General features: G+C 48.4%; 1 protein-coding gene across 3 annotated transcripts in view; it reads left to right on the forward strand.

The window, feature by feature from the left end:
* Positions 1–27700, forward strand: part of IL21R (interleukin 21 receptor) — a 51213-nt gene that overhangs the window by 18209 nt on the left and 5304 nt on the right. The window contains exons 3-6 of one of the 3 annotated variants that reach the window (XM_032243021.1): positions 13298–13362; positions 17605–17707; positions 20355–20554; positions 26573–26727. In XM_032243021.1, the coding sequence (XP_032098912.1) occupies positions 13314–13362; positions 17605–17707; positions 20355–20554; positions 26573–26727 (507 nt within the window). In that variant the 5' untranslated portion in view covers positions 13298–13313. Of the gene's footprint in view, positions 1–13297; positions 13363–17604; positions 17708–18984; positions 19252–20354; positions 20555–26572; positions 26728–27700 lie in introns of those variants that run through there. The other 2 variants (XM_032243022.1, XM_032243023.1) reach the window with 2 other exon arrangements.

The following is a 27700-nucleotide window of genomic DNA, read 5'->3' on the forward strand; positions in this document are numbered from 1 at the left end:
AAGTTTAAGGTGTTTTTTTCCAGTTCTGTGAAGAAGGTCACTGGTAGCTTGATGGGGATAGCATTGAATCTGTAAATTACTTTGGGCAGTATGGCCATTTTCACAATATTCATTCTTCCTAACCATGAACATGGAATGTTTCTCCATCTGTTTGTGTCCTCTCTTATTTTGTTGAGCAGTGGCTTGTAGTTCTCCTTGAAGAGGTCCTTTACGTTCCTTGTTAGTTGTATTCCTAGGTATTTTATTCTCTTTGTGGCAATTGTGAATGGCAGTTCGTTCTTGATTTGGCTCTCTTTAAGCCTGTTATTGGTGTATAGGAATGCATGTGATTTTTGCACATTGATTTTGTATCCTGAGACTTTGCTGAAGTTGCTTATCAGTTTCAGGAGATTTTGGGCTGAGACGATGGGGTCTTCTAGATATACAATCATGTCGTCTGCAAAAAGAGACAATTTGACTTCCTCCTTTCCTATTTGAATACCCTTTATTTCTTTTTCTTGCCTGATTGCTCTGGCTAGAACTTCTAGTACTATACTGAATAGGAGTGGTGAGAGTGGGCATCCTTGTCTAGTGCCAGATTTCAAGGGGAATGCTTCCAGTTTTTGTCCATTCAGTATGATATTGGCTGATGGTTTGTCGTAAATAGCTTTTATTATTTTGAGATACGTTCCGTCAATACCTAGCTTATTGAGGGTTTTTAGCATAAAGGGCTATTGAATTTTATCAAAGGTCTTCTTTGCATCAATTGAGATAATCATGTGGTTTTTGTCTTTGGTTCTGTTTATGTGGTGAATTACGTTTATAGACTTGCGTATGTTGAACCAGCCTTGCATCCCCGGGATGAAGCCTACTTGATCATGGTGGGTAAGCTTTTTGATGTGCTGTTGCAATCGGCTTGTCAGTATTTTATTGAAGATTTTTGCGTCTATGTTCATCATGGATATTGGCCTGAAGTTTTCTTTCCTTGTTGAGTCTCTGCCGGGTTTTGGAATCAGGACAATGTTGGTCTCATAAAATGATTTGGGAAGAATTCCCTCTTTTTGTATTGTTTGGAGTAGTTTCAGAAGGAATGGTACCAGCTCCTCTTTGTATGTCTGGTAGAATTCGGCTGTGAAACCGTCTGGACCTGGACATTTTTTGGGTGGTAAGCTCTTAATTGCTGCCTCAACTTCAGACCTTGTTATGGGTCTGTTCAGGGTTTCGGCTTCTTCCTGGTTTAGGCTTGGCAGGAGGCAAGTGTCCAGGAATTTATCCATTTCTTCCAGGTTTACTAGTTTATGTGCATAGAGTTGTTTGTAATAATCTCTGATGATGGTTTGAATTTCTGTAGAATCTGTGGTGATATCCCCTTTATCGTTTTTTATTGCATCATTTTGGTTACTCTCTCTTTTCTTTTTTATTAATCTGGCTAGTGGTCTGTCTATTTTGTTGATCTTTTCAAAAAACCAGCTCCTGGGTTTATTGATTTTTTGAAGGGTTTTTTGTGTCTCTATCGCCTTCAGTTCTGCTCTGATCTTAGCTATTTCTTGTCTTCTGCTAGACTTTGAGTTTTTTTGATCTTGCTCCTCTAGCTCTTTCAATTTTGACGATAGGGTGTCAATTTTTGATCTCTCCTTCCTTCTCATGTGGGCACTTATTGCTATACATTTTCCTCTAGAGACTGCTTTAAATGTGTCCCAGAGATTGTGGTATGTTGTGTCTTCATTCTCGTTGGTTTCGAAGAACATCTTTATTTCTGTCTTCATTTCATTGTTTATCCAGTCAACATTCAAGAGCAAGTTGTTCAGTTTCCATGAAGCTGTGTGGTTCTGGGTTAGTTTTTGAATTCTGAGTTCTAACTTGATTGCACTGTGGTCTGAGAGACTGTTTGTTATGATTTCTGTTCTTTTGCATTTGCTGAGGAGTGATTTACTCCCAATTATGTGGTCAATTTTAGAGTAGGTGTGATGTGGTGCTGAGAAGAATGTATTCTGTGGATTTGGGGTGGAGAGTTCTGTAAATGTCTATTAGTCTTGCTTGGTCCAGGTCTGAGTTCAAGTCCTGGATATCCTTGTTAATTTTCTGCCTGGTTGATCTGTCTAATATTGACAATGGGGTGTTAAACTCTCCCACTATAATTGTGTGGGAGTCTAAGTCTCTTTGTAAGTCATTAAGAACTTGCCTTATGTATCTGGGTGCTCCTGTATTGGATGCGTATATATTTAGGATCGTTAGCTCTTCTTGTTGCATTGATCCTTTCACCATTATGTAATGTCCCTCTTTGTCTCTTTTGATCTTTGTTGCTTTAAAGTCTAATTTATCAGAGATGAGAATTGCAACTCCTGCTTTTTTTTTGCTCTCCATTTGCTTGGTAAACCTTCCTCCATCCCTTTATTTTGAGCCTTTGTGCATCCTTGCATGTGAGATGGGTTTCCTGGATACAGCACACCGATGGGTTTTGGCTTTTTATCCAATTTGCCAGTCTGTGTCTTTTCACTGGGGCATTTAGTCCATTTACATTTAGGGTTAATATTGTTTTGTGTGAATTTGATACTGCCATTTTGGTGCTAGCTGGCTGCTTTGCCCATTAGTTGATGCAGATTCTTCATTGTGTTGATTCTCTTTACCATTTGGCATGTTTTTGGAGTGGCTAGTACTGGTTGTTCCTTTCTATGTGTAGAGCCTCTTTCAGGAGCTCTTGTAAAGCTCGCCTGGTGGTGACAAAATCTCTGAGTACTTGCATGCTCACAAAGGATTTTATTTTTCCTTCACTTATGAAGCTTAGTTTGGCTGGATAGGAGATTCTGGGTTGAAAGTTCTTTTCTTTAAGGATGTTGAATATTGGCCCCCACTCTCTTCTGGCTTGTAGGGTTTCTGCTGAGCGATCTGCTGTCAGTCTGATGGGCTTCCCTTTGTGGGTAACCTGACCTTTCTCTCTGGCTGCCCTTAGTATTTTCTCCTTCATTTCAACCCTGGTGAATCTGACAATTATGTGCCTTGGGGTTGCTCTTCTTGAGGAATATCTTTGTGGTGTTCTCTGTATTTCCTGGACTTGAATGTTTGCCTGCCCTGCTAGGTTGGGGAAGTTTTCCTGGATAATATCCTGAAGAGTATTTTCCAGCTTGGATTCATTCTCTTAGTTGCATTCAGGTACACCTATCAAATGTAGATTAGGCCTTTTCACATAGTTCCACATTTCTTGGAGACTTTGTTCATTCCTCTTTACCCTTTTTTCTCTATTCTTGCCTTCCCATTTTATTTCATTGAGTTGATCTTCAGCCTCTGTTATCCTTTCTTCTGCTTGGTCAATTTGGCTGTTGATACTTGCACATGCTTCGCGAAGTTCTCGTGTTGTGTTTTTCAGCTCCATCCATTCACTTACATTCCTTTCTATTTCGTCCATTCTCGTTAGCATTTCGTCAAATCTTTTTTCAAGGTTCTTGGTTTCTTTGCATTGGGTTAGAACATGTTCTTTTAGTTCACAGAAGTTTCTTACTACCAACCTTCTGAAGTCTGATTCTGTCATTTCATCACACTCATTCTCCATCCAACCTTGTTCCCTTGCTGGTGAGGAGTTGTGATCCCTTGTAGGAGGAGAGGTGTTCTGGTTTCGGGTGTTTTCATCCTTTTTGCGCTGCTTTCTTCCCATCTTTATGGATTTATCCACCTGTCATCTTTGTAGTTGCTGGCTTTCAGATTGGGTCTCTGAGTGGACGTTCTGTTTGTTGATGATGAGGTTATTTCTGTTTCTCAGTTTTCCTTCTAACAGTCTGGCCCCTCTCCTGTAGGTCTGCTGAGGTCCAGTCCAGGCCCTGCTTGCCTGGGGATCACCTGCAGCAGCTGCAGAACAGTAAGGGTTGTTACCAGTTTTCTTCTTCTGCTATCTTTGTCCAGAAGAATACCTGCCAAGTGTCAGTCTGATCTCTCCTTTATGAGGTGGCTCTTTGGATATACAGGGGTCAGGGAGCTGCTTGAGGAGACAGTCTCTTCTTTATAGGAGCTCAAATGCTGAGCTGTGAGCTCCATTGTTCATTCAGAACTGCCGGGCAGGTACGTTTAGGTCTGCTGCAGCAGAACTCATAAACTGCTTTTTGTTCCCAGGTGCTCTGTCCCAGGGATTTAGGGCTTTATTTATGAGTTTCCATTATGCCGCTGCCTTCTTTTTTTTTACTTCAGAGCTGCCCTGCCCAGCAAGGAGGCAGCCTAGTCACTGTCCGCCTGTAGAGGCTTTGCTGAGCTGCTGTGGGCTCTGCCCAGCTGCTGAGTGAACTTCCCTGTAGTCCTGTTTATATGGGTGTAGTTAGAACTGCCTCGGCAATGGTGGCCCCCCTCTTTTATGGCGGACTCTCTCTGTAGTGGCGGGTTGCCTTGGCAATGGCGGGCTGCCTCAGCAATGGCGGGTTGCCTTGGCAACGGCAGGCTGCCTCAGCATTGGCTGGCTACCCCCGTAGTTTTGGAGTGCCTCGGTAATGGCGGAGGTCCCTCTCCCACAGAGCTGGACCGTCCAGGGTTCAGCTGTGCTTGCTGTGAAACTCTCAATCCAGAGAGTTTCTGATTGCTGTTCTTTTGTGGGGGTGGGACCAGCCAAGCCTAATCGCCTGGCTCATTGCCTCAGAGCCTTTTTTTTTTTTAAGTTGGGGTTCCAGTCGCCTATTGAAGAGGCGCCGGGATCTGTGTGTTTTCCCATGTGGCAACTCACTGCTCTGGCTTAAACAGCGGCACTGAGATTCGTGGCGCTTTTTTTGCCCTGGAATCTACTGTCATCATTCCTTGTTCAGTCCCCTTTTTAAACAGATGAATGGGCGACTTCCCGTGGCTCCAATCGCCAGCCAAAAGGGCACCTGGACCAGTGTATTTTGTATGGAGAACCACTGCGCTGGGGCGCTGACAAAGCAGCCGCCCGGGGCAAAGCAGCAGTGCTGGCCGACACAGCCATGCTGGCTGAAACAGTCGCACTGGCAACCCGTGGAGCTCCTCCGTCTGGGAATTTCCTAGTCTGTGGGCAATAAAAATGTGGTGTCCACTCACCCTCTGCGCTTTCACTGGGAGCTGCAATCCTGAGCTGTTCCTAAACGGCCATCTTGGATCCACCCCCAATTTTTCCAATTCTATGAACATAGTATATCCTTCATTTATTTAGATCTTCTATAATTTATTTCAATAACATTTGTAGGTTTTATTGCACATCTCACACTAATAAATGAATTCATATCATATTAACATTACTAACGAATTTGGTTAAATTTATTTTAACCATTTTATTCTTTCTTTTTTTTTTTTTTTTTTTGAGACAGAGTCTCACTTTGTCACCAGGTTGGAATGCAGTGGTGCAATCTAGGCTCACTACAACCTCCACTTTCCAGGTTCAAGCAATTGTCCTGCCTCAGCCTCCTGAGTAGCTGGGACTACAAGTGCACACCACCATGCCCAGCTAATTTTTGTATTTTTAGTAGAGACAGGGTTTCACCTTGTTAACCAGGATGGTCTCGATCTCCTGACCTCGTGATCCGACCGCCTCGGCCTCCCAAAGTGCTGGGATTATAGGCGTGAGCCACCACGCCCGGCCAACTGTGATTTTTTTATAGATCTCTTTATCATATTGAACTTGCCTTTATTTTTTAAAAGATATTTTTTATGGATATAAAATTTTAAGTTGGCTTTTGAAATTTCAGCATTTAAAGAAGTTGTTCTGTTGTCTGCTCTCTTTCATCATTTTGTTAAAAAGTCTTACGGTTTCTTCTTTGAAGGCGAAGCATCTTTTTTCTCTGCATACTTTAAATATATCTTTGTCTTTTATTTTTAAAAATAGTTTCTCTATGATGTACCCAGATGTGGCTTTCTTTGTATGTATCCTTTTTGTGGTTTGTAGAGCTATTTTAATCTGTGGCTTAATGTATTTTGTTAGTTTAGAAAAAGAATTTTAACTAAAATCACTGCTATTTATTTTAACTTGTTCTCTCTTCTGTTTCTTGATTTCAAATGCATGTATGTTAGATCTTTTCACAATGTCTCCTATGTCTCTTTTGCTCTTTTCTGTATTTTTGAACTTTTTTTTTCTCTGTATTCTTCAATCTGGGTATTTTCTATTGACCAATCTTCCAGTTTACTAGTCCTCTCTTCTGATGTTGCTAGTATGTTGCCAAATCCATCTCTTCAGTTCTTATAAACGTCAGTTATTATGTTTGTCAGTTCTAGGCATTCTACTTTTTAAATAGGTTCCAAATTTCTGGTAAAATTCTTGAACATATTAATCATAGTTACTTTAACTGTGATTAATTTAAAAAGTTATTTTTGGTCTACAAAAATGTGGCCAGAAAAAGAAATTAAAAATTTTTAAAAAATAGTTACTTTTGGCTATTCTAGTCCCTTACTTTTCCCTATAAATTTTAGGACTTGTTTGTCAATTTCTGCAAAAAAAAAAAAAAATTAAAAAAAATAATAAAGGAGCCAGCTGGGATTTTTATGGAGATTACTTTGAATCTGTAGGTGTCAATTTGAGGTGTCATCTTGATAAGATTAAGTTTTCCAATCTATGAACATGGTACGCCCTTCATTGATTTAGGTCTGATTTATTTAGGCATATCTGTTAATGCCGTTTTCTAATTCACCTATGTAACCATTTCTATTGTTTATTTTATCTTCATTTTTGATCATTTGAGACTGTTTTCTGATTTGCCTTGTAATTTGAAATGAATTTTGGACATTATGTATAAAAGATATGGAGGCTTTGGATGAAGCTAACTTTTTCCAGGTAGGTTTAAATTTTCTTCTAGCAGACATACAGCATATAAGCAGCTCACACTGATGCAGTCAAGGATGAACTACTTCTAATTTTTTCTTATTCCCAAGGAATGGTCTTTTCTGAATAGTTGAGTACTCACCAGGGTCCATCTTTTTGGTCAGGCCCTGAACTCTAATTCCTCCCTCAGCTTGTAAAACTGCAAAAATTCCTTCTTAGTTTCCCCACGTATTAGCAGGTGCATTTTCCTAGGTTTCTTGGCATGCTACATATTTTCAATGACTTGGTGCATGATTTGAGGAGAAACTGCATGCAGAATTTCAATGCCTTTCTCTTAAGTACTATATAACTTGGTGCTCTCTTGTGCAGTTTTCCCCCTGCTTAGTAGTGGTCCTCGATGGAAGGATTAGTCTGACAATAGCTACTTCAGCATAGCCAGAAGTGGGGGTCCCTCATCCACATTTTATTTTACAAAACTAAGACTCACTTACGTTTCAAATGTTATGAAATAGTTTGAACATACAAAAGGGCATAAAGTATAATATCAACACCCATGGTAGCTTCACCAAGCTTTACCAAACTGTTGACACCCTTAGCATCCCTCCTTCTCACACCCCCTCCTTTTCCACACTATTCAAAATTCGATGTTATTATCCCCACGATTTAAAAAATATTTTATGACAGGTATGCTCACCTAGACAATATGTACAATTATTGTGTATGGTTTTCAGTGTGACGTAGACGGTGTTATTATGCTTATGCTGTTTGCTGTTCTCCAACTTCCTTTGTTCACTCCAAAATTTGTGAGAGTCATTCACTTTGTTGCGTGTGGCCATAAAGGATTCATGTTTACACTAAGTGACGATATCGCAATTTATTTTTTCACTCTCCTGATGATGGAAATTTAGATTGTTTCTAATTTTTCACTTTTAAAATCAATGTTGCTATAGACATTTCTGTATATGTTTCTCGTACCTGCAGGAAGAATTTCTTTACTAGTTTACAGAAGAGTGAGGTCACTGGGTCTTAGGTAGGGCATGTGTTCACTTTTATTAGGTCATGCCAAATTTCTTTCCAGACTAGTTGTAACAATTTACATTTCCTCTGGCTATAAATAAGAGTTCCTGTATATCATACCTTCAGCAACATGTAATGTCATCAGACTTTTAGTTCCTGCCAATCTGGCAAAAATTAAAATGGTATGTCATTGTGGTTTTTATTTGCATTTCTTATCATTTTTTTTTCTTTCTTTCTTTCTTTTCCTGAGGTGGAATTTGGCTGTGTTTCCCAGGTGGAGTGCAGTAGCATGATCTTGGCTCACTGCAATCTCTACCTCCCAGGTTCAAGCAATTCTCCTGCCTCAGTCTCCCAAGTCGCTGGGATTACAGGCACCTACCACCACCCCAGCTAATTTCTGTACTTTTAGTAGAGATGGGGTTTCGCCATGTTGGCCAGGTTGGTCTTGAACTCCTGACCTCAGTGATTCACCCACCTGGGCCTCCCAAAGGGCTGGGAGTACAGATGTGAGCCACAGCATTGACTGTGAAGTTAAGAGCCTCATATTCTCCATAGCACTCACTTCAATCAAATTTCCTGCCCCAAGCTTCTCCATTTCCCCAGGATCTCCTGAAATTTGGTCAACTTTTAGTGTGAATTACAGCAACTCCAGGAAACATTTCTCAGCACTGGAACTGCTGGATAAACGCTTCTACAGGACTTTACATGCGATGACACACTTAATGCTCATGACAAACCTGCAACAAAGATTGATGACCTCCATTTTATAGATGAGAAAACAGAGACTCAGAGGGGTTGGGGAACTTGCCCAAAGACACACAGCTGGGACGCGGCATGCTCCAAGTCAGGTGCTCTTCACTCCTCGGTAGGAGACCGCAGAGGCCGGGGGCTGCGGTGGTGTGTTAGAGCATTCTTGCATTGCTATAAAGAGATACCTGAGACTGGGTCATTGTAAAGAAAAGGTTTCTTTGGTTCATGGTTCTGCAGGCTGTACACGCATGTGGTCAGCATTTGCTCGACTTCTGGTGAGGAGGCCTTCAGGGAGCTTTTACTCCAGGCAAAATGTGAAGCAGGAGCAGACACATCCCATAGCCAGAGCTGGAGCCAAAGAGAGAAGGGGGAGGTACCACACATTTCTAAACAATGAGACCTGAGGCGAACTCACTCGCCAAGGGGATGGCGCCAAGCCATTCGTGAGAAACTCGCCCCCGTGATCCAATCACCTCCCACCAGGCCCCACCTCCCACATCGGAGATGACATTTCAACATGAGATTTGGGTGGGACAAATATCCAAACCATATCAAGGGTGCCTGTAGCAGGAAGCCTCCTAGGACACCTTCTGTCCTTACAGGGAACACACACAGTGGCCCAACCTGTATCTGAGGAGAAAGTGCTGTTGCCCTCGGGAGTCAGCCTGCATGCAAAGACCTAAAAGGGGATGGATTCGGGACAGAGAGGGCAGTGGAATTAGGGAAGACCCCACTTGGTGCTGTGGGAGCCTGAGGAGGGAGTGATGGGGAAAGTCTGTGTTTTAAAGCTGATGTTTCCCAGAAGTAAGCAGTTTGTTTTAAACAACGTTAAATATCCCTGGATCCCCTAGTGAAAAAACATGAGGCCCTTTCATCGCTTGCCCTGCTGATGGAGGAGGCAAGAATCGCAATTTGGTGCTATTGTGTCTTAAACATTATTCTTTTTTTTTTCTTTTTCTTTTTTTTGAGACAGAGTGTCTTGCTCTGTTGCCCAGGCTGGAGTACAGTGGCGCAATCTCTGCTCACTGCAACCTCCACCTCCTGGATTCAAGAAATTCTCCCCTCTCAGCCTCCCGAGTAGCTGGGATTACAGGCACACACCATCACACACAGCTAATTTTTGTATGTTTAGTAAGACGGGGTTTCACCATGTTGGCCAGGCTGGTCTCGAACTCCTGACCTCAAATGATCCTCCCACCTTGGCCTCCCAAAGTGCTGGGATTCCAGGCATGAACCAATGTGACTGGCTTCCCTTTCTTAAGTTTAAACAAAAACGAGCCACATGTCAAGCTTCTAGGACTCTCAGGCAGGTAGTAGCATCTCACTAAATTTCAACTGCTGCCTTTGATTTTCTTGTATTTAGTTGTTACACTTTAATGTATTTTGTTTTATGATAAGTTGGTTGTTCTGTTTAAGTAATACTTACACAACATCTACTAAATGCCGCACACTGTTCTAAATGCTTTATAAATGTTGACTAATTTAATTCTCCCAGGGACCTATGAGGCAGGTGCTGTGATTATTGTTATTCCCATTTACAGATTAGGATGTTGAGGCCCAGAAAGGTTAAGCAAACTGCCCGAGGCCACAAAGCCGAGACCAGCCAGCTCCACAGCCTGTGTCTTAACCAGCGTGGCACACACTGTCTGTCTATTTCATATCAGTTATCTGTTGATGGTTGTGGTATAACATTTTTTGAGACATGGTTATTGGAGTAACAAATAGAAGGCAAGGTAAGCTCAATAGCAAGTGGATAATTAATTGCACCAGCGAAAACCTCAAAGGCAATAGACCAGTGGCAGGAGTTCTGGGACGCTCCAGCGTGGCTGCAGGGATACAGCACGTGGACCGTGAAAGCTGAGTTGAGAGGGTGGCAGGGGAAAGGTGTTGGAGGGGAGGAGTCTGCTCTGGCAGAGGCAGAGACGCATGACAGAGCCTGGGCTGCCAAGGAGACAATGAGTAATTCAGGGCAGTCAGCCAGTAATGGCAGGAAACCCGTGGACTGGTACAGCTCTTCACAGTCCACGAAGCATTACCACATCTGCTTTCTCACAGCCTCTCCTTCACTGCCAGGTGCAGTGAGCACTGTGATCCCCATTTCAGAGATGGCAGCTGAGTTCAGAGAGTAAAAGAGCCAGAGAAGAGCTACTATTGGCTCCAAGATCTTCTGGCTTCAAAATCTGAGCCCTTCTCTCTACTCCACTGTGTCATGGATCTTTGGTGGCAGGCGACAGACCTAGACTTCAACATGATTGAGCAACATAGGTGGTTTTTGGCTCATGGAAATGAGAAGTCCACAGGGTGGACATCAGAAACAGCTGGATCCAGGACCTCATATAATGTCATGGGGACTCTTGATCTGTATTTCTCAGTTTGGATGTCACTTTTCAAGGAGGCTCTCTCTAAGAGGGGACAAAGATGGCTACAAGCTCTCTGCAGACACCAAAAATTGCCAGTTTTCTAGAAAAAAAAATCGGTGCCCGAGTTGACATCCATCCCTGGTGCAATCACTGTGGTCAGACAGATGGGCTGCTTTGATTGGCCAAGCGTGGGTCAGGAGCCCACTTTGTGGGGCATGGGGCGGAGTCAGCCTCATACAAACCACTACAGGCAGCTCAGATCGAGGAGCTCTTTGGGAAGAGACGCCGGGCAGGCAGCGGCAGCAGGTACCCCCTCCGCATCCCTAGTGCTCTGTGATATAGGCAGAGGTAAGAAATTAGAAGGGATGAGGAGTTTTTTGTCTGTTTGCTTTTTTAAAGACAGGGCCTCACTCTTTCATTCAGGCTGGAGTGCAGTGGTGCAGTCACGGCTCACTGCAGCCTGGACCTCCTACACTCAAGCAGTCCTCCTTCCTCAGCCTCCTGAGTAGCTGGGACCACAGGGGTGCGTCACCTGGCTAACGTATTTTTACTTCTATTTTTATTTTTGGTAGAGACAAAGTCTTGCTATGTTGGTCAAGGTGGGGATGAGGAATCTTGAACCTGGGCAAAGGAATTCACACTTTCTGCTGTGCTGTGGTCAAGATAAAGCCATCAGGGAGTGACGGGGACAGAGCTGTGTCAGGGCTCACGCTGTGGCTGGGGTGATGGATGTGGACAGAATGGCGGGGGAGGCAGACACAGACTCCCCCTTCTGCGATCAGAGGCCACCTCTTCGAAGCGTGGTAATGGGGCCTCTGCAGGGGCTGGAATCACACAAGCTCCATATTCATAAAAGCAGGTTGAAATCGCATCTGCCCCCAGCGTGATTTTATTTGAGTAGCGATGCTGTTGCTTAGGATGATGCTGCAGTTAAATTTTTAAGGGCACTTATTTATAGAAAATATATTAAAAATATATATTTGAATAAACAACAGTGTACACAATGTACCAATATGGCTAAAATTTTGGAAGTGAGATATTTGGGCATCTCTTGACTAGATCATTCTGAGACCCCTCCGTTTCTGATGCTCTACATTCTTATCAATTACCGCTGCTAGTTGAGTGTTTATGCGATGGGGGCCATGCCCAGGGTTTTATGCAAATCACCTCCTTGAATTCTCATAAGAGGCCTGGAAGCAGGCCTTGCTGTTTCCACGTTACAAGGCTCAAAGCAGGCAGGGCACTGGCCTGGAGCTGCACAGCTGGTCATCTGAACCTCCCTGGCTCCCAGCCCGTGCCCTGCCTCAGTGGTTCTTTGGTGACTTTGTGAAGGAGGTCAGAGGGAACTATGGATGGGGCCAGGATCTTTGGGAAGATCCTGGCACAGAGGCAGAGGGTTTTCCCTTTGTGGAGACAGCGCCTAGAGAAAGCCAGCCTATCACTTGCTTCCTGCAGCGGGCATCTCTCCTGGGTTTAGCTTTTAGCTCCATTATTATTATTATTATTATTTTGAGACGGAGTTTTGCTCTTGTTACCCAGGCTGGAGTGCAATGGCACAATCTCGGCTCACCACAACCTCCGCCTCCTGAGTTCAAGCGATTCTCCTGCCTCAGCCTCCCAAGTAGCTGGGACGACAGACAAGCGCCACCATGCCCAGCTAACTTGTATTTTTAGTAGAGATGCGGTTTCACCATGTTGACCAGGATTGTCTCGATCTCTTGACCTCATGATCCACCCGCCTCGGCCTCCCAAAGTGCTGGGATTACAGGCGTGAGCCACTGCGCCAGCCTTCTCTCTTCTTTAGATAGGTAAATACAGAAGTTTAATTTCACACAATGCTATACTGATAGGCTCAGCAAAGGCAAAATAGTCAGTAATCTCCAGTCACCTGCTGGGCATGGTGGCACACACCTGTCATCTGAGCACTTTGAGAGGCCAAGGAGGAGGATTACTTGAGCCCAGGAGTTTGAGACCAGTCCAGGCAACATAGCAAGACGTCATCTCTACTAAAATGTTTTCAAAACGAGCTGGGCGTGGTGGCATGTGCCTTTAGTCCCAGCTACTCAGGAGGCTGAGGCAGGAGGATCACTTGAGCCCAGGATGTTGAGGCTGCAGTGAGCCGTGATTGTGCCACTGCACGCCAGCCTGGGCAACAGATTGTGACCCCATCTCTAAAAATATTAAAATAAAATCATAAAATAAATTCACTTAGCATTTGGGATGTGACGGTGGGGCAGGAAGCATGTAGGAGAAGGGACTCTCAGGGTGAATCTGCCATTTCTAAGAGGCGGGAGTTCTTGGGGTCATCCACAGGGGCCCCCAGGATCTTGCTTTTTTCTTAAGACAGTTCCAAGAATCTGGGGCAAGTCTGCCTGGGAAGAGACAGGATGAGGGGAGGTAAGGGGAGCCCTGAACCCTGCCTGGGCTCACCCTCCGCTGTCATCTCTTGCAGGTCCGTGGGAGTCAGCATGCCGCGTGGCTCGGCCGTCCCCTTGCTCCTGCTGCTGCTCCAGGGAGGTAAGTGGCTTCCCTGTGGTCTGCAGGTGGGGAGGGCCCCCATCCCGGAGCTCAGCTGGGGCTGTGCTGGCTTTGTGGGCGCAGAAACACGGCTAGAGTCCACAGATCCAGAATGGATGGCACCTGTGCCCTTGAGGCCGACACAGCTCCAGTAGCCAGCTCTCCACTAGCCAGAGTCCATCCACCAAAGCGCTTCATGAACCAGAAGTGGTACACGTGAGTCTCAGGTGGCTCAACCTGAGGGCTGTGTCTTCGGGTGCCGCTGCGGGGATGAGAGGCTTCCTCCTTTCTTTCCCCTGCACTCTGCCTTAGCTGGCTCCCAACTCTCTGAGTGAGGAAGTTCTGTCTTCCGTCTAACCTCAGTTTCCCCTTCTGTAATGACTCTCCTTGGAAATGTTGTTCAACAGTTGCTGGGCTGGGTGGGGTGGCTCATACCTGTAATCCCAGAACTTTGGGAGGCCAAGGCGGGGAGGAGGTCGCTTGAGCTCGAGACTAGCCTGGGCAACATGGGAAAACCCTGACTTTACAAAAGAAGAAGAAAAGCCAGGCATGGTGGCACATACTTGTAGCCCCAGCTTCTTAGGGGCTGAGGCAGGAGGATTGCTTGAAGCTGGGAGGTGGAGGTTGCAGTGAGTCAAGGTGACACCACTGTACTCCATCTAGCCTGGGCCACAGAGTGAGACCCTGTCTAACAACATCAAACAAACAAAAAAAAACAATCGCTGGATTCTTAGCAGACACTGGTGGCCCCTGGGTTGGGAATGGGAGGAAGAGCCAAAAGGAGACTGAATCTTGGTAGGCAGCCCCTGGGAGACCAGATGTTGAGGTCAGAGGGGACCATGTTAGAAAGCAGAGCTGGGAAGGGCAGGAATCTGACTGAGGGGGGCGCTATCTAGGACTAAGAGATCCCAGGAGCCTTCCTGGAGGAGGGGGCCATGAGGAGGCAGGATCCAGCACAGGCTTGTGTGGAGGCCGGCCTAGGGGCAGGAGAGGAACTGAATGGCTGCTCTGCTGACTCATGGGCATTTTTCTCTGGTTTTTACCAGAAGACCCAGCACCTCAAATAGCTCCTTCAGGAAACAGATGTCAAGCTTTGATTTTCCCTTTCTGAGTGGTGACCATCCCCGTCTGGGTTCTAAAAAGCCTTTGGGTCACCCGCCGTGGCTCCACAACAGTCAGGTGCAGCTAACAAGCCCGGGCTGCAGGCAGAGCTCAGAGCATCATCTCATTCCAGTCTCCCAACAGCCCCGCAAGGCCCCTGTTGTAATGACGCCCAGCTTTCGGTTGAGGAAACTGAGGCTCAGAGAGGCTAAGGGACAGGTGCATGGCCACATCCCTGGGCAGAGGCAGAGCTGGGATCAGTTCCCTGCTCTTGAGGTCTTAGTCTGTTTGTGCTGCTGTGACTGAATACGTGAGACTGGGTCATTTATAAACAACAGGCATGTATTGCTCACAGTTGTGGGAGCTGGGAAGTCCAAGGTCAAGGCATCAGATTTGGTTCCGGTGATAGCCCCATCTTTGCTTCTTTTTTTCTTTTTCTTTTTTTTTTTTTTTTTGAGACTGAGTCTTGCTTTCTCACCCAGGCTGGAGTGCAATGGTGCAATCTCGGCTCACAGCAACCTCTGCTTCCCGGGTTCAAGAGATTCTTGTGCCTCAGCCTCCTGAGTAACTAAGATTACAGGCACACACCATGGCTAATTTTTGTATTTTTAGCAAAGATGGGGTTTCACCATGTTGGCCAGGCTGGTCTTGAACCCGTGACCTCAAATGATCCTCCCACCTTGGCCTCCCAAAGTGCTGGGATTACAGGCCTGAGCCAACACACCTGGCCCCCATCTTTGCTTCTAAGATGCCACCTTGAATGCTGCACCCTCCAGAGCGGATGCAAGCTGGGTTCTCATATGGCAGAAGGGACAGAAGGGCAAAGTGGGGCTGAATGTTGGGTTCCTCCAGCCCTCTTATTGGATCAATAATTCATTCGGGGGGCTCTGCCTCCATAACTTAATCGCCTCCTAGAGTTTCCCGCCTTTTAATACGATCCCGTTGGCAACTGAGTCTCAGCGTGTGAGTTCTGGGGAGACACAGACATTCAAACCACAGCCTGGCCCTCATCCCCACACTGTGCCGCTCTGTTGAGCGATCGCCGTGTCCGGGCAGTGTGTGCTGCACAGGCACGATCTCATCTCAGCACCTCGGCACCCTCTAGGGCAAGCAGCATCCTCCGGCTTACATGTGGGGAGCAGAAGCAGTTTTGAGTCATGTGTTTACAGTCACAGAGCTGGGGACGGCACAGCCACTTGTGCGCCTCTCACTGCCTCCAGCATGCTGTCATAACCCCAGACGTGGCATGGCCCGGGGACTCTCTGCACTGTGGCTGGGGGCACTCGCCACACATTTGCCCACCCTCTCATCCCTGGTGCCACCTCCAGGCCAGTCCAGAGGCTGCTGTTGCCTCCCCAAGTTTGGAGACAAACCCTGTCCCTTGGTAGCTTTGAACCTGGCTAGGAATGGCAGCTCCTCTCCCAATTCCTAGAGCCTTGAGAAAGAACCACAAAGACATAAACGCAGAGATGACACAGCTACTGAGAGGCTCTGGGTTGAGGCTTTGCCAAAATCAGTCCTGTTTCCTCTGCCAAGTGCTGGAACTAGCTCCTCGGCATCCCACCCACAAGTCCCGTGTGCCTCCCCGAGGAAAGCCCCTCCTAGAGCAAGATTGATTTCCACGACTCAGACCCCTTGGTAGCCACTGCCCAGAGAGCTGTGTTGAGGATTCTGAGGTCACACCTAGGGGAGAGAGTGCTGTGATCCATTAGCAATGCCTGCCATGTGTGCCACTGTGAAAAACTAGCACAGACTAGGTTTTTTCCTTCCCTGGGTGAGTGTCTCAGCAGCTCAGACCAAGAGAGATGAGAGGCGTGGTCTAGTCTTGGAGCCTCAGTGTTCTCATCTCTAAAATGGACTAAAGGATGTTTCCAGCCACAGTATTCCTGGCTCCGAATACAGGTTCTGTCCTAGAGTGAGAACCAAGAAGGGAACGTGCCACCACCACCTCGTGGGTCTCCATTAGTCAAGGAACATTAGGAAAAAGCCACTGAAAATGAACCCACTTAAAAAGAGGAACAAGGCCAGGCATGATGGCTCATGCCTGTAATCCCAGCACTTTGGGAGGCCGAGGTGGGTGGATCGCTTGAGGTCAGGAGATCGAGACCAGCCTGGGCAACATGGTAAAACCCCGTCTCTACAAAAACATAAGAATTCTCCACGCGTGATGGTGCACAGCTACCGTCCCAGCTGCTGGGGAAGCTGAAGTGGGAGGATTGCTTTAGCCCAGGAGGTGGAGGCTGCAGTGAGCTGAGATCGCACCATAGCACTCCAGCCTGGGTGACAGAGCAAGAGACCCTATCCCTCCAAAAAAAAGAGATGGAAGGTACAGGTTTCTAGTAAATAGCAGCAAAAAACAGTGGAATTGGCATTCGAATATATAAAACAAAGCTACAAATTATTCCATTGATCTTGTCCAACATTTAACAAAATTCAGATGATGATTGAGTCTCTGTTTTAGAACACAGAGAAACAATATTTGGGGAGTGGGATGAAAAGGCCCCAAGTCTTCCAGCAATATCGCCTCATAGGGCAAGAGATTGACGACTTCTTGGTGGCGGTGGAGGTGTCGTTTTGGCCGTAGGATAACGCAGACGTTTCTGCAAAACTGTCGGAGGGCTTCTCAGTTCTCTCACAGGTTTCCTACTCCTCGGAGCACTTCCTGAATCTCCGAGGGTGCGTGTCCCGTGGAACCAGCTTCTGCAGAGCCCAGGCCTGCTCCTTGTCTGGGCGTTGGGACGTTTTCAGCATGAGGCCCCGACCCTCTCAGGGTGTGTGTGTGTGCACTGGCGGAGCGCCTGCCGCATCTGGGGGCATTTAGGATGTTGCCATTCTCAGTGGGAGCTTGGCCGGGTGCAGGGCTCCGGGGGAGGGTGCTGAGCTGGGACCAGCTAGGTTTTCATTATTTGTCATCAGGAGTGTGCCGTCTTCATAGCCAGCCTTGAAAGGTTGGCGCTCAGACAAGGAATTCGCAAGTGGTGAGGCCCCAGACTTACACCTTAGCAGCCCTTGGGTCTTCACGTTCGTCCAGGCCCAGGGACCCTGCGCCCACTCTTCTTCCAGCTCTCGAGAGGGTGGAGAGGAAGCGCCGCAGTCCCAGGCCACCCCCCACTGAGGCCTCTCTCCCCCGTAATCCTCCAGGCTGGGGCTGCCCCGCCCTCGTCTGCTACACAGATTACCTCCAGACGGTCATCTGCATCCTGGAGATGTGGAACCTCCACCCCAGCACGCTGACCCTCACCTGGTAAGTGGCCGGGCCTGGCCAGTCCCCAGGGATGCAACCCACCGTGTCCGCTCAGTGATTCCACCCCCAGGAGGCCGCTGCGCACAGAGGACCACAATGCCCGCCCTTCAGGCCCCCAGCTACATGTTTCCCATGAATGGTCACTCCCGACCCTCACAATGATTACTCCCATTTTACAGTTGAGGACACTGAGGTTCAGAGAGGTTAAGCAACTCACCCAAGGTCACACAGCCAGTGAATGCTGGAGCTGGGATTCAAATTCAAACTCCCCAACTCCAAAGTCCATGGGTCCCTTTGAGTCCATATGCAGCTCGGGATAAAGAAGAGCATCTGTTATCCATCAGCTCATTCATTCACTCAAAACACACAGGCCACGTGCAGTGGCTCACACTTCTAACCACTTTGGGAGGCTGAAGAAGGAGGATCATTTGAGCCCAGGAGTTTGAGACCAGCCTGGGCCACATCACAAAATTCTGTCTCTACAAAAAATAAATCAGTCGGGCCTGGTGGCACCATCCTGCAGTCCCAGCTACTTGGGTGTCTAAGGCAGAAGGACCAAGCTCAGAAGGTCAAGACTGCAGTGAGCCATGATCGCCTCTGCACTCCAGCCTGGACAGCAGAGCAAGATCCCATCTCAAAGACAAAACAAAGCATGTATTAAGTTCCTGCCAAACACTGTTGCAGGCACTGGGGATTCAGCAGAGCAGGGATGACTAGGGACCAGATATCCTAGAACTGACGTACTGCAGACAGAAGCACAAAACATCCAACAGGGTGCCTTCTCTTTTTTCTTTCTTTTTCTTTTTGAGACAGGGCCTTGCTCTGTTGCCCAGGCTGGAGTGTAGTGGTGTGATCAGAACTCACTATAGCCTCGGCCTCTCGGGCACAAGCAATCCTTCCTCCTCAGCCTCCCAAGTAGCTGGGACTACAGGCATGCATCACCACACCTGGAAAATGTTTGTAGCTTTTGGAAAGACAGCGTTTTGCCATGTTTCCCAGGCTGGATTCAAACTCCTGGGCTCAAGTGATCTGCCCACCTCAGCCTCCCACAGTGCTGGGATTACAGGCCCAAACACAGGCTACTTTTTTTTTTTTTTTTGAGACAAAGTCTCACTCTATCACCCAGGCTGGAGTGCAGGGGTACGATCTCGGCTCACTGCAACCTCCACTTCCCGGGTTCAAGCGATTCTCCTGCCTCGGCCTCCCAAGTAGTTGGGAGGTGCGCATCACCCCACCCAGCTAATTTTTGTATTTTATGTAGAGACAGGATTTTGTTATGTTTGCCAGGCTGGTCTCGAACTCCTGGCCTCAAGGGATCTGCCCACCTCGGCCTCCCAAAGTGTTGGGATTACAGGCATGAGACACTGTGCCCTGCCCCAAACAGAATACTTTCCAATAACAATGGGTGCTATAAAGAACGGGACACTGGACCGCAGGCAGAAGGGCCACATCCTCTGGTGAGAAGGAGCCAGCCCGCCAGCAGGGGAAAAGCCACTCCAGGCAGAGGGCACTGCCAGTGCAAAGGCCCTGCGGAAGAAGAGCCGGTGAGTTTGAGGAATAGCAAGGTCAGTGTGGCTGGAGTGGAGTGAGGCAGCGTGGGAGGTCAATAGCAAGCAAGTCCAGGCTGGGTGGCTTGCAAAGCATTTATTCAGCAGGAACTTCTACTCCAGCAAATTTAGCAGATAACTCAGTCTACACATCCCTGCTGGGCCTACAGAGTGATCGTGTTCAGAATCTGAACATCTAGATAGGGAAATTAGTATTTGGTGATCTCCTATGTATACTTCAAAACCCATCATTTTTGTCCAGTGGGAGTTAAAAAGTCACAGCATTTTCCCTAACTCCATCCCACCAGCTTTCCCAGAAGTCCAACCAGAGGAGGAGATGAGGTTTATTTAGATCTCATCCTAGCCCTCAGCACAGGCTCTTATGAGGCATTCAGTGGATGTTGGGGCCAAGCACAGCGGCTTACACCTGTAATCCCAGCACTTTGGGAGGCCAAGGCGAGCAGATCACTTGAGTCAGGGAGTTTGAAACCAGCCTAGGCAACATGGCAGAACCCCATCTCTACAGGAAATACAGAAAGTTAGCTGGGCACGGTGCTGCATGCATTTGATCCCAGCTACTCAGAAGGCTGAGGTAGGAGGATCAACTGAGCCCGGGAAGGCCGAGGCTGCAGTGAGCCGTGATCACACCATGACATTCCAGCCTAGGGGATAGAGTGAGACTGTCTCAAAAAAGTGGACATTGGACAGAAAGGAGAGAAGGAAACCCAAAATACCTATCACCCTTCCTGTGGGACAGCCATCTGGTTGTTGGGACCGACTGGGACAGATTTAGGCTTGGTCCAAGAAAGAATGGCCCAAATTTCCAAAACTGAGAGCTGCTGCCCTAAATGAGGTAGTGAGTTCCCAGTCCCTGGGAGGTATGCAAGCTGAGCCTGGACACAACTTATCAGGGATGGTGCAGGAGAGGGGATACCTTCCCTGGGAAAAGATTGGTTGGACCAGGTGACCCCTCCCAGCCCCGCCTCAAATCCCTCCCAACCCTGAGAGTCTAAGCTTCTGCCCTGGCCCTGAGCGTTGAGCCGCCGCCAGCCCCCACTGCCCCCAGCTTCCAGCCATGACCGGCTGCTCTGTCCTTGAAGGCAAGACCAGTATGAAGAGCTGAAGGACGAGGTCACCTCCTGCAGCCTCCACAGGTCGGCCCACAACGCCACGCATGCCACGTATACCTGCCACATGGATGTGTTCCACTTCATGGCCGATGACATTTTCAGTGTCAACATCACAGATCAGTCTGGCAACTACTCCCAGGAGTGTGGCAGCTTTGTCCTGGCTGACAGCAGTGAGTATCCTGAGCCCCCAGGCTTAGGGTGGGGCTCAATCTTAGCGTGCCGCAGCCCCAGCCTCTCCAGGCTCAGGTGATCCTCCCACCCCAGACTCCAGAGTCGCTGGGACAACAGGTGTGCGCCACCATGCCCAGCTGATTTTTTGATTTTTAGTAGAGACGGGGTCTTGCCATGTTGCTCAGGCTGGTCTCAAACTCCTGGGCTCAAGTGATCCACCTGCCTTGGCCTCCCAAAGTGCTAGGATTATAGGTGGGGGCTGGGACCCCTACTTGCTGCCCTCTGGGCCAGCTCTTTCCCTTCCATCAGATCTAACCTGGCCTATGTCCTCCTCATGTCTTAGAGTTCTGCTTTTGAGTTACACTATTTTTTACTAAAGTGTGAAGGGTTGATATTAGGTTTGAGCGATATGGAAGGAGCTGGCCTGGGACCTGGGACTTCTGGGCTCATGTTCTGGCTCAGCCCTGCCCTTCTGTGTGACCACGGTTGAGGCACACCTACCTCTGGGACAGCTTTCCTACTTGTAGAGCAAATGTCCTTTTAACCCTGACTCTCTGGGATCTTGTCCCCATAATAAGGTGAGTGGAGGACACTGAGTCACAGAAAAAAACCCTCCTGGGTTTCTTCCCCTTCATAAGCTCCAGGGAGGCCTGGAATTTCCCTCCAGGCTGGAGGTAGAGGGGGGTCCCAGGGGTAGGAGGGCCTGGTTGGTGGGAGCAGTTGTAGCTGTGAGTTCAGAACCAGGGCAGGTGGCAGGGCGAGGTGGCTCACACCTGGAATTCCAACATTTTGGGAGGCTGAGGCAGGAGAATTACTTGAACCTGGGAGCTTGAGAGCAGCCTGGGCAATATAGTGAGACTTCATCTCAAAACAACACAAAACGAGAACCAGGGCAGGGACCAGGCATGGTGGCTCATTCCTGTAATCCCAGCACTTTGGAAAGCCAAGGCGGTTTGATCATTTGAGGTCAGGAGTTCGAGACCAGCCTGGGCAACAAAGTGAAACCCCGTCTCTACTAAAAACACAAAATAATTAGCCAGGCGTGGTGGCGCACACCTGTAATCCCAGCTGCTTGGGACGCCAAGGCAGGAGAATTGTTTGAACCTGGGAGACAGAGGTTGCAGTGAGCCACAATCATACCACTGCATTCCAGCCTAGGCGACAGAGTGAGACTCCATCTCAAACAAAACAAAACAAAACCAGGGCAGGCCATGGAAGGGCCTGGAAGGTAGCTTTGGCGTGGTGGACATGGTGTGTGTGTGTGTGTGTGTGTACCCAAAGCAGCCCCAGAGGCAAATACACACTGCAAAAAGAGTCTGTCCTGGGGAGGCCCCGCCCCCGAGCTTGGGAGTTTCTGCCCTAAGATTCCCAGCGGAGGGGCTGGGTGATAAGAGGGTGTCTGTGATTCACACTCTGGGGGGGCAGGTTTGCACCTCTTTGCTGAGTGGATGTCACACCACAGAGGGCGAGAGTAAACATGCTCTCAGCATATGCACACTCACACACATTCCCAGCATCACAGACTCACACACACACACACTCAGAGATGCACCCTTAAACTCACAGATGTCTCCCCAGCCCCAGCCTGCATGGAGAGGACAGAGGCCCACACTGTCTCTCTCTTTTGCTCTCTCTCTTTTTTTTTTTGAGGCAGAGTCTCCCACTGTCACCTGGGCTGGAGTGCAGTGGCGCCATCCCAGCTCACTGCAACCTCCACCTCCCAGGTTCAAACGATTCACCTGCCTCAGCCTCCTGGGTAGCTGGGATTACAGGCATGCACCACCGTGCCCAGGTAATTTTTGTATTTTTAGTAGAGACGGGGTTTCACCATGTTGGCCAGGATGGTCTCGATCTCCTGACCTCGCGATCCGCCCACCTCGGCCTCCCAAAGTACTGGGATTACAGGCGTGAGCCACCGCGCCCAGCCTCTTTTGCTGTCTCTGTCTCCCCCACCACACGCTCACACACACGTACACATACATGCACACATACCCATGCACACATTCTAACACACACATTCTAACACACATACATTCACATTATGCACACATGCACTCTTTTACACCCGTGCACACACACGCACATGGACACTCACTCACGTACACACATGCAGACATACATGTAGTCACACACATGCACACACACACATACACATGCACACACACCCAAGCACACACTAACACATACATTCACATCATGCACACACATGCACTCTCTTACACACATGCACACACACAGGTGGACACTCACACATGCACTCTCACACATGTGCACACACATACATGTAGTCCCACACACACTCTCTCTCTTTCAGTCCCACGGATCTGGGATCCAGAACATGAGGTCCCCTGCACACGCATGCACTGTCTGGAGCTGGGGCCCCTCCAGCCTCTCCGAGTGAACCGAGGCAGGCAGCAGCCCCACCGCCCAGGCCACCCCACACCCCTCACCCCCACAGCTTCTCAGAAGCAGAGGAGAACTCAGGGCAGAGAAGGGACTCCCCCTTGCCACTTCTCTTGCAGCATGAATCCAATCATTTCTCTCTGGCATCCCCTCTCTCCCTGCCAGGATCTGCAGCTAGCCTAGGCCCAGCTGGGGCAATAAGTGATTTTCTTTTTTTTTTTTTTTTGAGACGGAGTCTTGCTCTGTCACCAGTGCTGGAGTGCAGTGGCGCAATCTCAGCTGACTGCAATCTCCACCTCTCAGGTTCAAGCAATTCTCCTGCCTCAGCCTCCCATGTAGCTGGGATTACAGGTGCCCACAACCACGCCCAGCTAATTTTTTGTATTTTTAGTAGAGATGGGGTTTCACTATGTTGGCCAGGCTGGTCTCAAACTCCTAACCTCATGATCCACCCACCTCGGCCTCCCAAAGTGCTGGAATTACAGGCATGAGCCACCGCACCCAATCAGTAACTGATTTTCTGACCACCGCCTGCACAGGGTCCCTTCATCCTCCTGGGCCCCAGGCCTCGCTGGGCTGAGCAGCACCCCCTTCCCGATCCCCAGGCTTTGCAAACATCTCCGGGGCACCCATGGGGAAGTTCTCAGCACCCTGGTGTCTACTGGGACTGATCTTCGCCCAGGCCACACAGGGAAGCCCAGAGCCGGCCTCCACCTGCCCCAGGGCAGACAAAGGAGGGGTTAGAAATGATTTCAGTCACATACATCCCATGGCTGGAGCAGCGACAGCAACAACCCGGTGTTCACCGTGGCATTTTGGGTGAACCTCGGCCGGGTGCAGTGACTCACTCCTGTAATCCTGGAATTTTGGGAGGCCAAGGCCAGCAGATCACAAGGTCAAGAGATCGAGACCATGCTGGCCAACATGGTGAAACACTGTCTCTACTAAAAATACAAAAAAAAAAAACTGGGCATGGTGGCCTACGCCTGTAATCCCAGCTACTTGGGAAGCTGAGGCAGGAGAGTCGCTTGAACCTTGGAGGCAGAGGTTGCAGTGAGCTGAGATCCAGCCTGGCGACAGAGTGAGACTCCATCTCCACCAAAAAAAAACAAAACAAGACAAAACCAAAAAGAACGTGCACCTCTGTCGCCTCGGGGTGTGGTGGGAGCCCTCAGCCATGTTTCAGGATCACAGGCAGCCTCAGAACTCCTTTCTGGAAGCCTTGAAAGGTTCATTTGTTAATTTGACAAATGTATATGAATATATAACAGCCCATTGCAGCCTGGGACTCCTGGGCTCAAGCGATCCTCCCAGTTCAGCCTCCTGAGTAGCTGGGACTACAGGTGCACATCACCATGCCTGGCAAATTTTTAAATCTTTTTGTAGAGCTGGGATCCTGCTGTGTTGCCCAGGCTGGTCTTAAACCCCTGGCCTCAAGCAATCTTCCCGCCTTAGCCTCCTAAAGTGCTGAGATTTTAGGCGTGAGCCACCTCACCCAGCCTAATTTGCCAAGTATTTATTGAGGGCCTACTGTGTCCCAGGCTGTGTTCTAGGAGCTGTGGGCATGGACTGAATATGGAGGACAAAACCTCCACCCCAAGGAGCTAAGAGTCCAGCGAGGGGGGCACACGGTAAAAACATCACAGGGTGAGATGTGCAGAGTGCTAGATGGTGGCAGGTGGAAAGTGGAGCAGACAGTCAGGCGCAGTGGCTCACGCCTCTAATCCCAGCACTTTGGGAGGCTGAGGCGGGCGGATCACTTGAGGTCAGGAGTTCAAGACCAGCCTGGCCAACATGGTGAAACCCCATCTCTACTAAAAATACAAAAATTAGCCGGGCATGGTGGTGCGCACCTATAGTCCCAGCTACTTGGGAGGCTGAGGCCTTGGAATCGCTTGTGTTTGGGAGGCGGAGGTTGCAGCGAGCTGAGATCATGCTGTTGCATTCCAGCCCGGGTGACAGAGAAAGATTCTGTGTCCAAAATAAAAGAAAGAAAGAAAAGAAAGAAGAGAGGAAAGAAAGAAAGAGAGATAGAAGAAAGGAAGGGAGGGAGGGAGGGAGGGAAGAAGGGGAAGGAAGGAAGGAAGAAAGGAAGGGAGGGAGGGAGGGAGGGAGGGAGGGAGGCAGGCAGGCAAAGACAGAAAGTGGAGAAGATGAGGCCAGAGGCCTGCAAGTCCTCTCTGACACTAATAGACACTTGTCACTTGGTTCCCCTGAAGTTATCACCTCCTGCTAAATAGCTTCATCCCTTTGAACTTGAAGTCTCATGATACAGAAGCTGGGCCCATTTTACAAGAGAGGAATTTAAGGGTCTTAACATATTGTGTTCTGCTCAAGTCCACAAAATGTCCTTCAGATGGGGCAAAACTAGAATACCGGCTTTGACCTTCATCTTGAGGCTGTCCATGAAAGCTGACTGTTACTGCCCAGAGCTTGGCTCTTGCACTTTCTGGGAGATGCTGAAAGATGAGGACCATCAGATCGGCCTCCCATGGCCACTGTGCGGTGTCTGCCCGGAGCAGGGCAGCCAGGCATGCTCTGAGTAAACGGCAACCCTCATCATTAGCATTCATGCTAGGAAGAGTCTTCAACTTCTTGAAGTAGCTGGGGTTGAAAGAAAATGATACCATCATTTAGAACAGAAATGGAAAATGAATGGATTTGCCAGCACATTGCTGAGAACATTTTTGGATGGGGAGCTAACTTTAAAACTTAAGATAGGCCGGGTACAGTGGCTTGTACCTGCAATTCCAGCATTTGGGGAGGCTGAGGTGGGAGGATCACTTGAAGCCAGGAGTTTGAGACCAGCCTGGGCAAACATAGTGAGACCCTGTTTGTACAAAATAGAAAAAATAATAGCCAGGTGTGGTAGCGCCCACCTGTAGTCCCAACTACTTGGGAGGCTGAGGTGGGAGGATGGGTTGAGCCCAGGAGGTTGAGGCTGCAGTGAGCTATGACCGCACCACTGCACTCCAGCCTGGACCACACAGTGAGATCATGTCTCTAAGGGGAAAAAAATCCTTGTGAGATTTCACACGATAATTCCGGGGGCCTCCTGTTTCCCATTCTGCAGCTCATACTGAAACTTGCCTCGCAGTGCATGGAAAGCAGGATTTCAGATTTCATGTGTGTGTGTGTGCATTTATGCATGTGTGTGTGCATGCATGTGTGCGTGTGCTTGCACATACATGTGCATGTGCGCATGTGTGTGTGCGTGTGCATGTGTACATGTGATTGCGTGTATGTACATGTGTGTGTATGTGTGTGCATGTGTTTCCCTAGAAAACTTAGAAAAGCTTACCACTCTCTGTTGCTGAAGCTATTCACTTTTAACTCTTTCATTTCTTCACAATCCCTAAACCTGCTTCACCCATCTCTGTGACCTGCCCGCCCCTGAGTTTGCAACCCTGATCAAGTCTGAGTCCCTCAGGTTCCAGAAGAATACACAGAAGCCCAGAGTCAGGAATACTTTGCGCAAAGTCACTCAGGGTTGTCTCCATCTCATGGGTCAGGCATGGTGGGCGGGGGCAGGTAGGACTTCTTCCCATCAGCAAATCCTTTTCACCTGCAGCAAAATCTCACGCCATTTTCTCTTCCTGGGTTTCTCCACCCAGTCAAGCCGGCTCCCCCTTTCAACGTGACCGTGACCTTCTCAGGACAGTATAATATCTCCTGGCGCTCGGATTATGAAGACCCTGATTTCTTCATGCTGAAGGGCAAGCTTCAGTATGAGCTGCAGTACAGGAACCGGGGAGACCCCTGGGCTGTGGTGAGGAATGTGGGGATCGGGGCAGATAAGTGGGGGAAGGGCAGGGGAGAGAAGGGAGCGCAAGGGCGTCTGTGTGGGAGAGACGGGTGAGCATTGTCATTCATGGCCAAGAACAGAGACCAAGGGTGCGAGCACCCCCTTATAGCGGTCCCTCCTCCCTCCCCTCACTTCTCCCCAGGGTAGGAGACCCCTGAATAATCTGTCCTCTCTGTGCCTGTCCCCTCCACTGTCAGCATGCCAAAGAGACTGTCCCTTCCCCAGGCTCCACCCCAGGTCTAGTGTAGTCACAATAGAAGAAATTTCAGGCACGTGGCAATCTGGAAGCTTCCCACTTGCTTAAAATGGCCATAGTTGGAGAGGTTCAGAAGTATCCGTGATTAAGAAGGTCCAGCCTGGTGCGGTGACTCATGCCTGTAATCCCAGCATTTTGGGAGGCCAAGGCGGGTGGATTTCTTGAGGTCAGGAGTTCAAGACCAGCCTGGACAACATGGTGAAACTCTGTTTCTACTAAAAGTGCAAAAAGTAGCCAGGTGTGGTGATATGCACCTGTAATCCCAGCTACTCTGGAGGCTTAGGCAGAAGAATTGCTTGAATCCAGGAGGCAGATGTTGCAGTGAGCTGGGATTGTGCCACTGCACTCTAGCCTGGGCAACAGTGCAAGACTCAATCTCAAAAAAGAAAAAAAAAGTCCAGTGTTAGAGGGCTCACTGCTTCAAACATGAAGGCTTTGAGAGGTGTCCTTCCAGCCCACTATTTAGAACAGTCACAAGTGAGATCCTGTTTCTAAAAACTACAAATAGTAATAATGATAGAACAGTCACAGCTGAAGAGTTCTAGAATTGCCCATCCTTTAGAATAGCCCCAGCTGAAGATGTCCATGAGTATCATACTTTAGAAAGTTCCCAGTGGAAGATTTCCAGAGGTATCTATTGCTAAGATGTCTGTAGTTAAAGACTTCTAGAAATGCCCACTG

This window comes from Sapajus apella, unplaced genomic scaffold (assembly GCF_009761245.1).
Source record: "Sapajus apella isolate SASKATOON/1434 unplaced genomic scaffold, GSC_monkey_1.0 scaffold51, whole genome shotgun sequence".
Taxonomy (NCBI): Eukaryota; Metazoa; Chordata; class Mammalia; order Primates; family Cebidae; genus Sapajus; species Sapajus apella.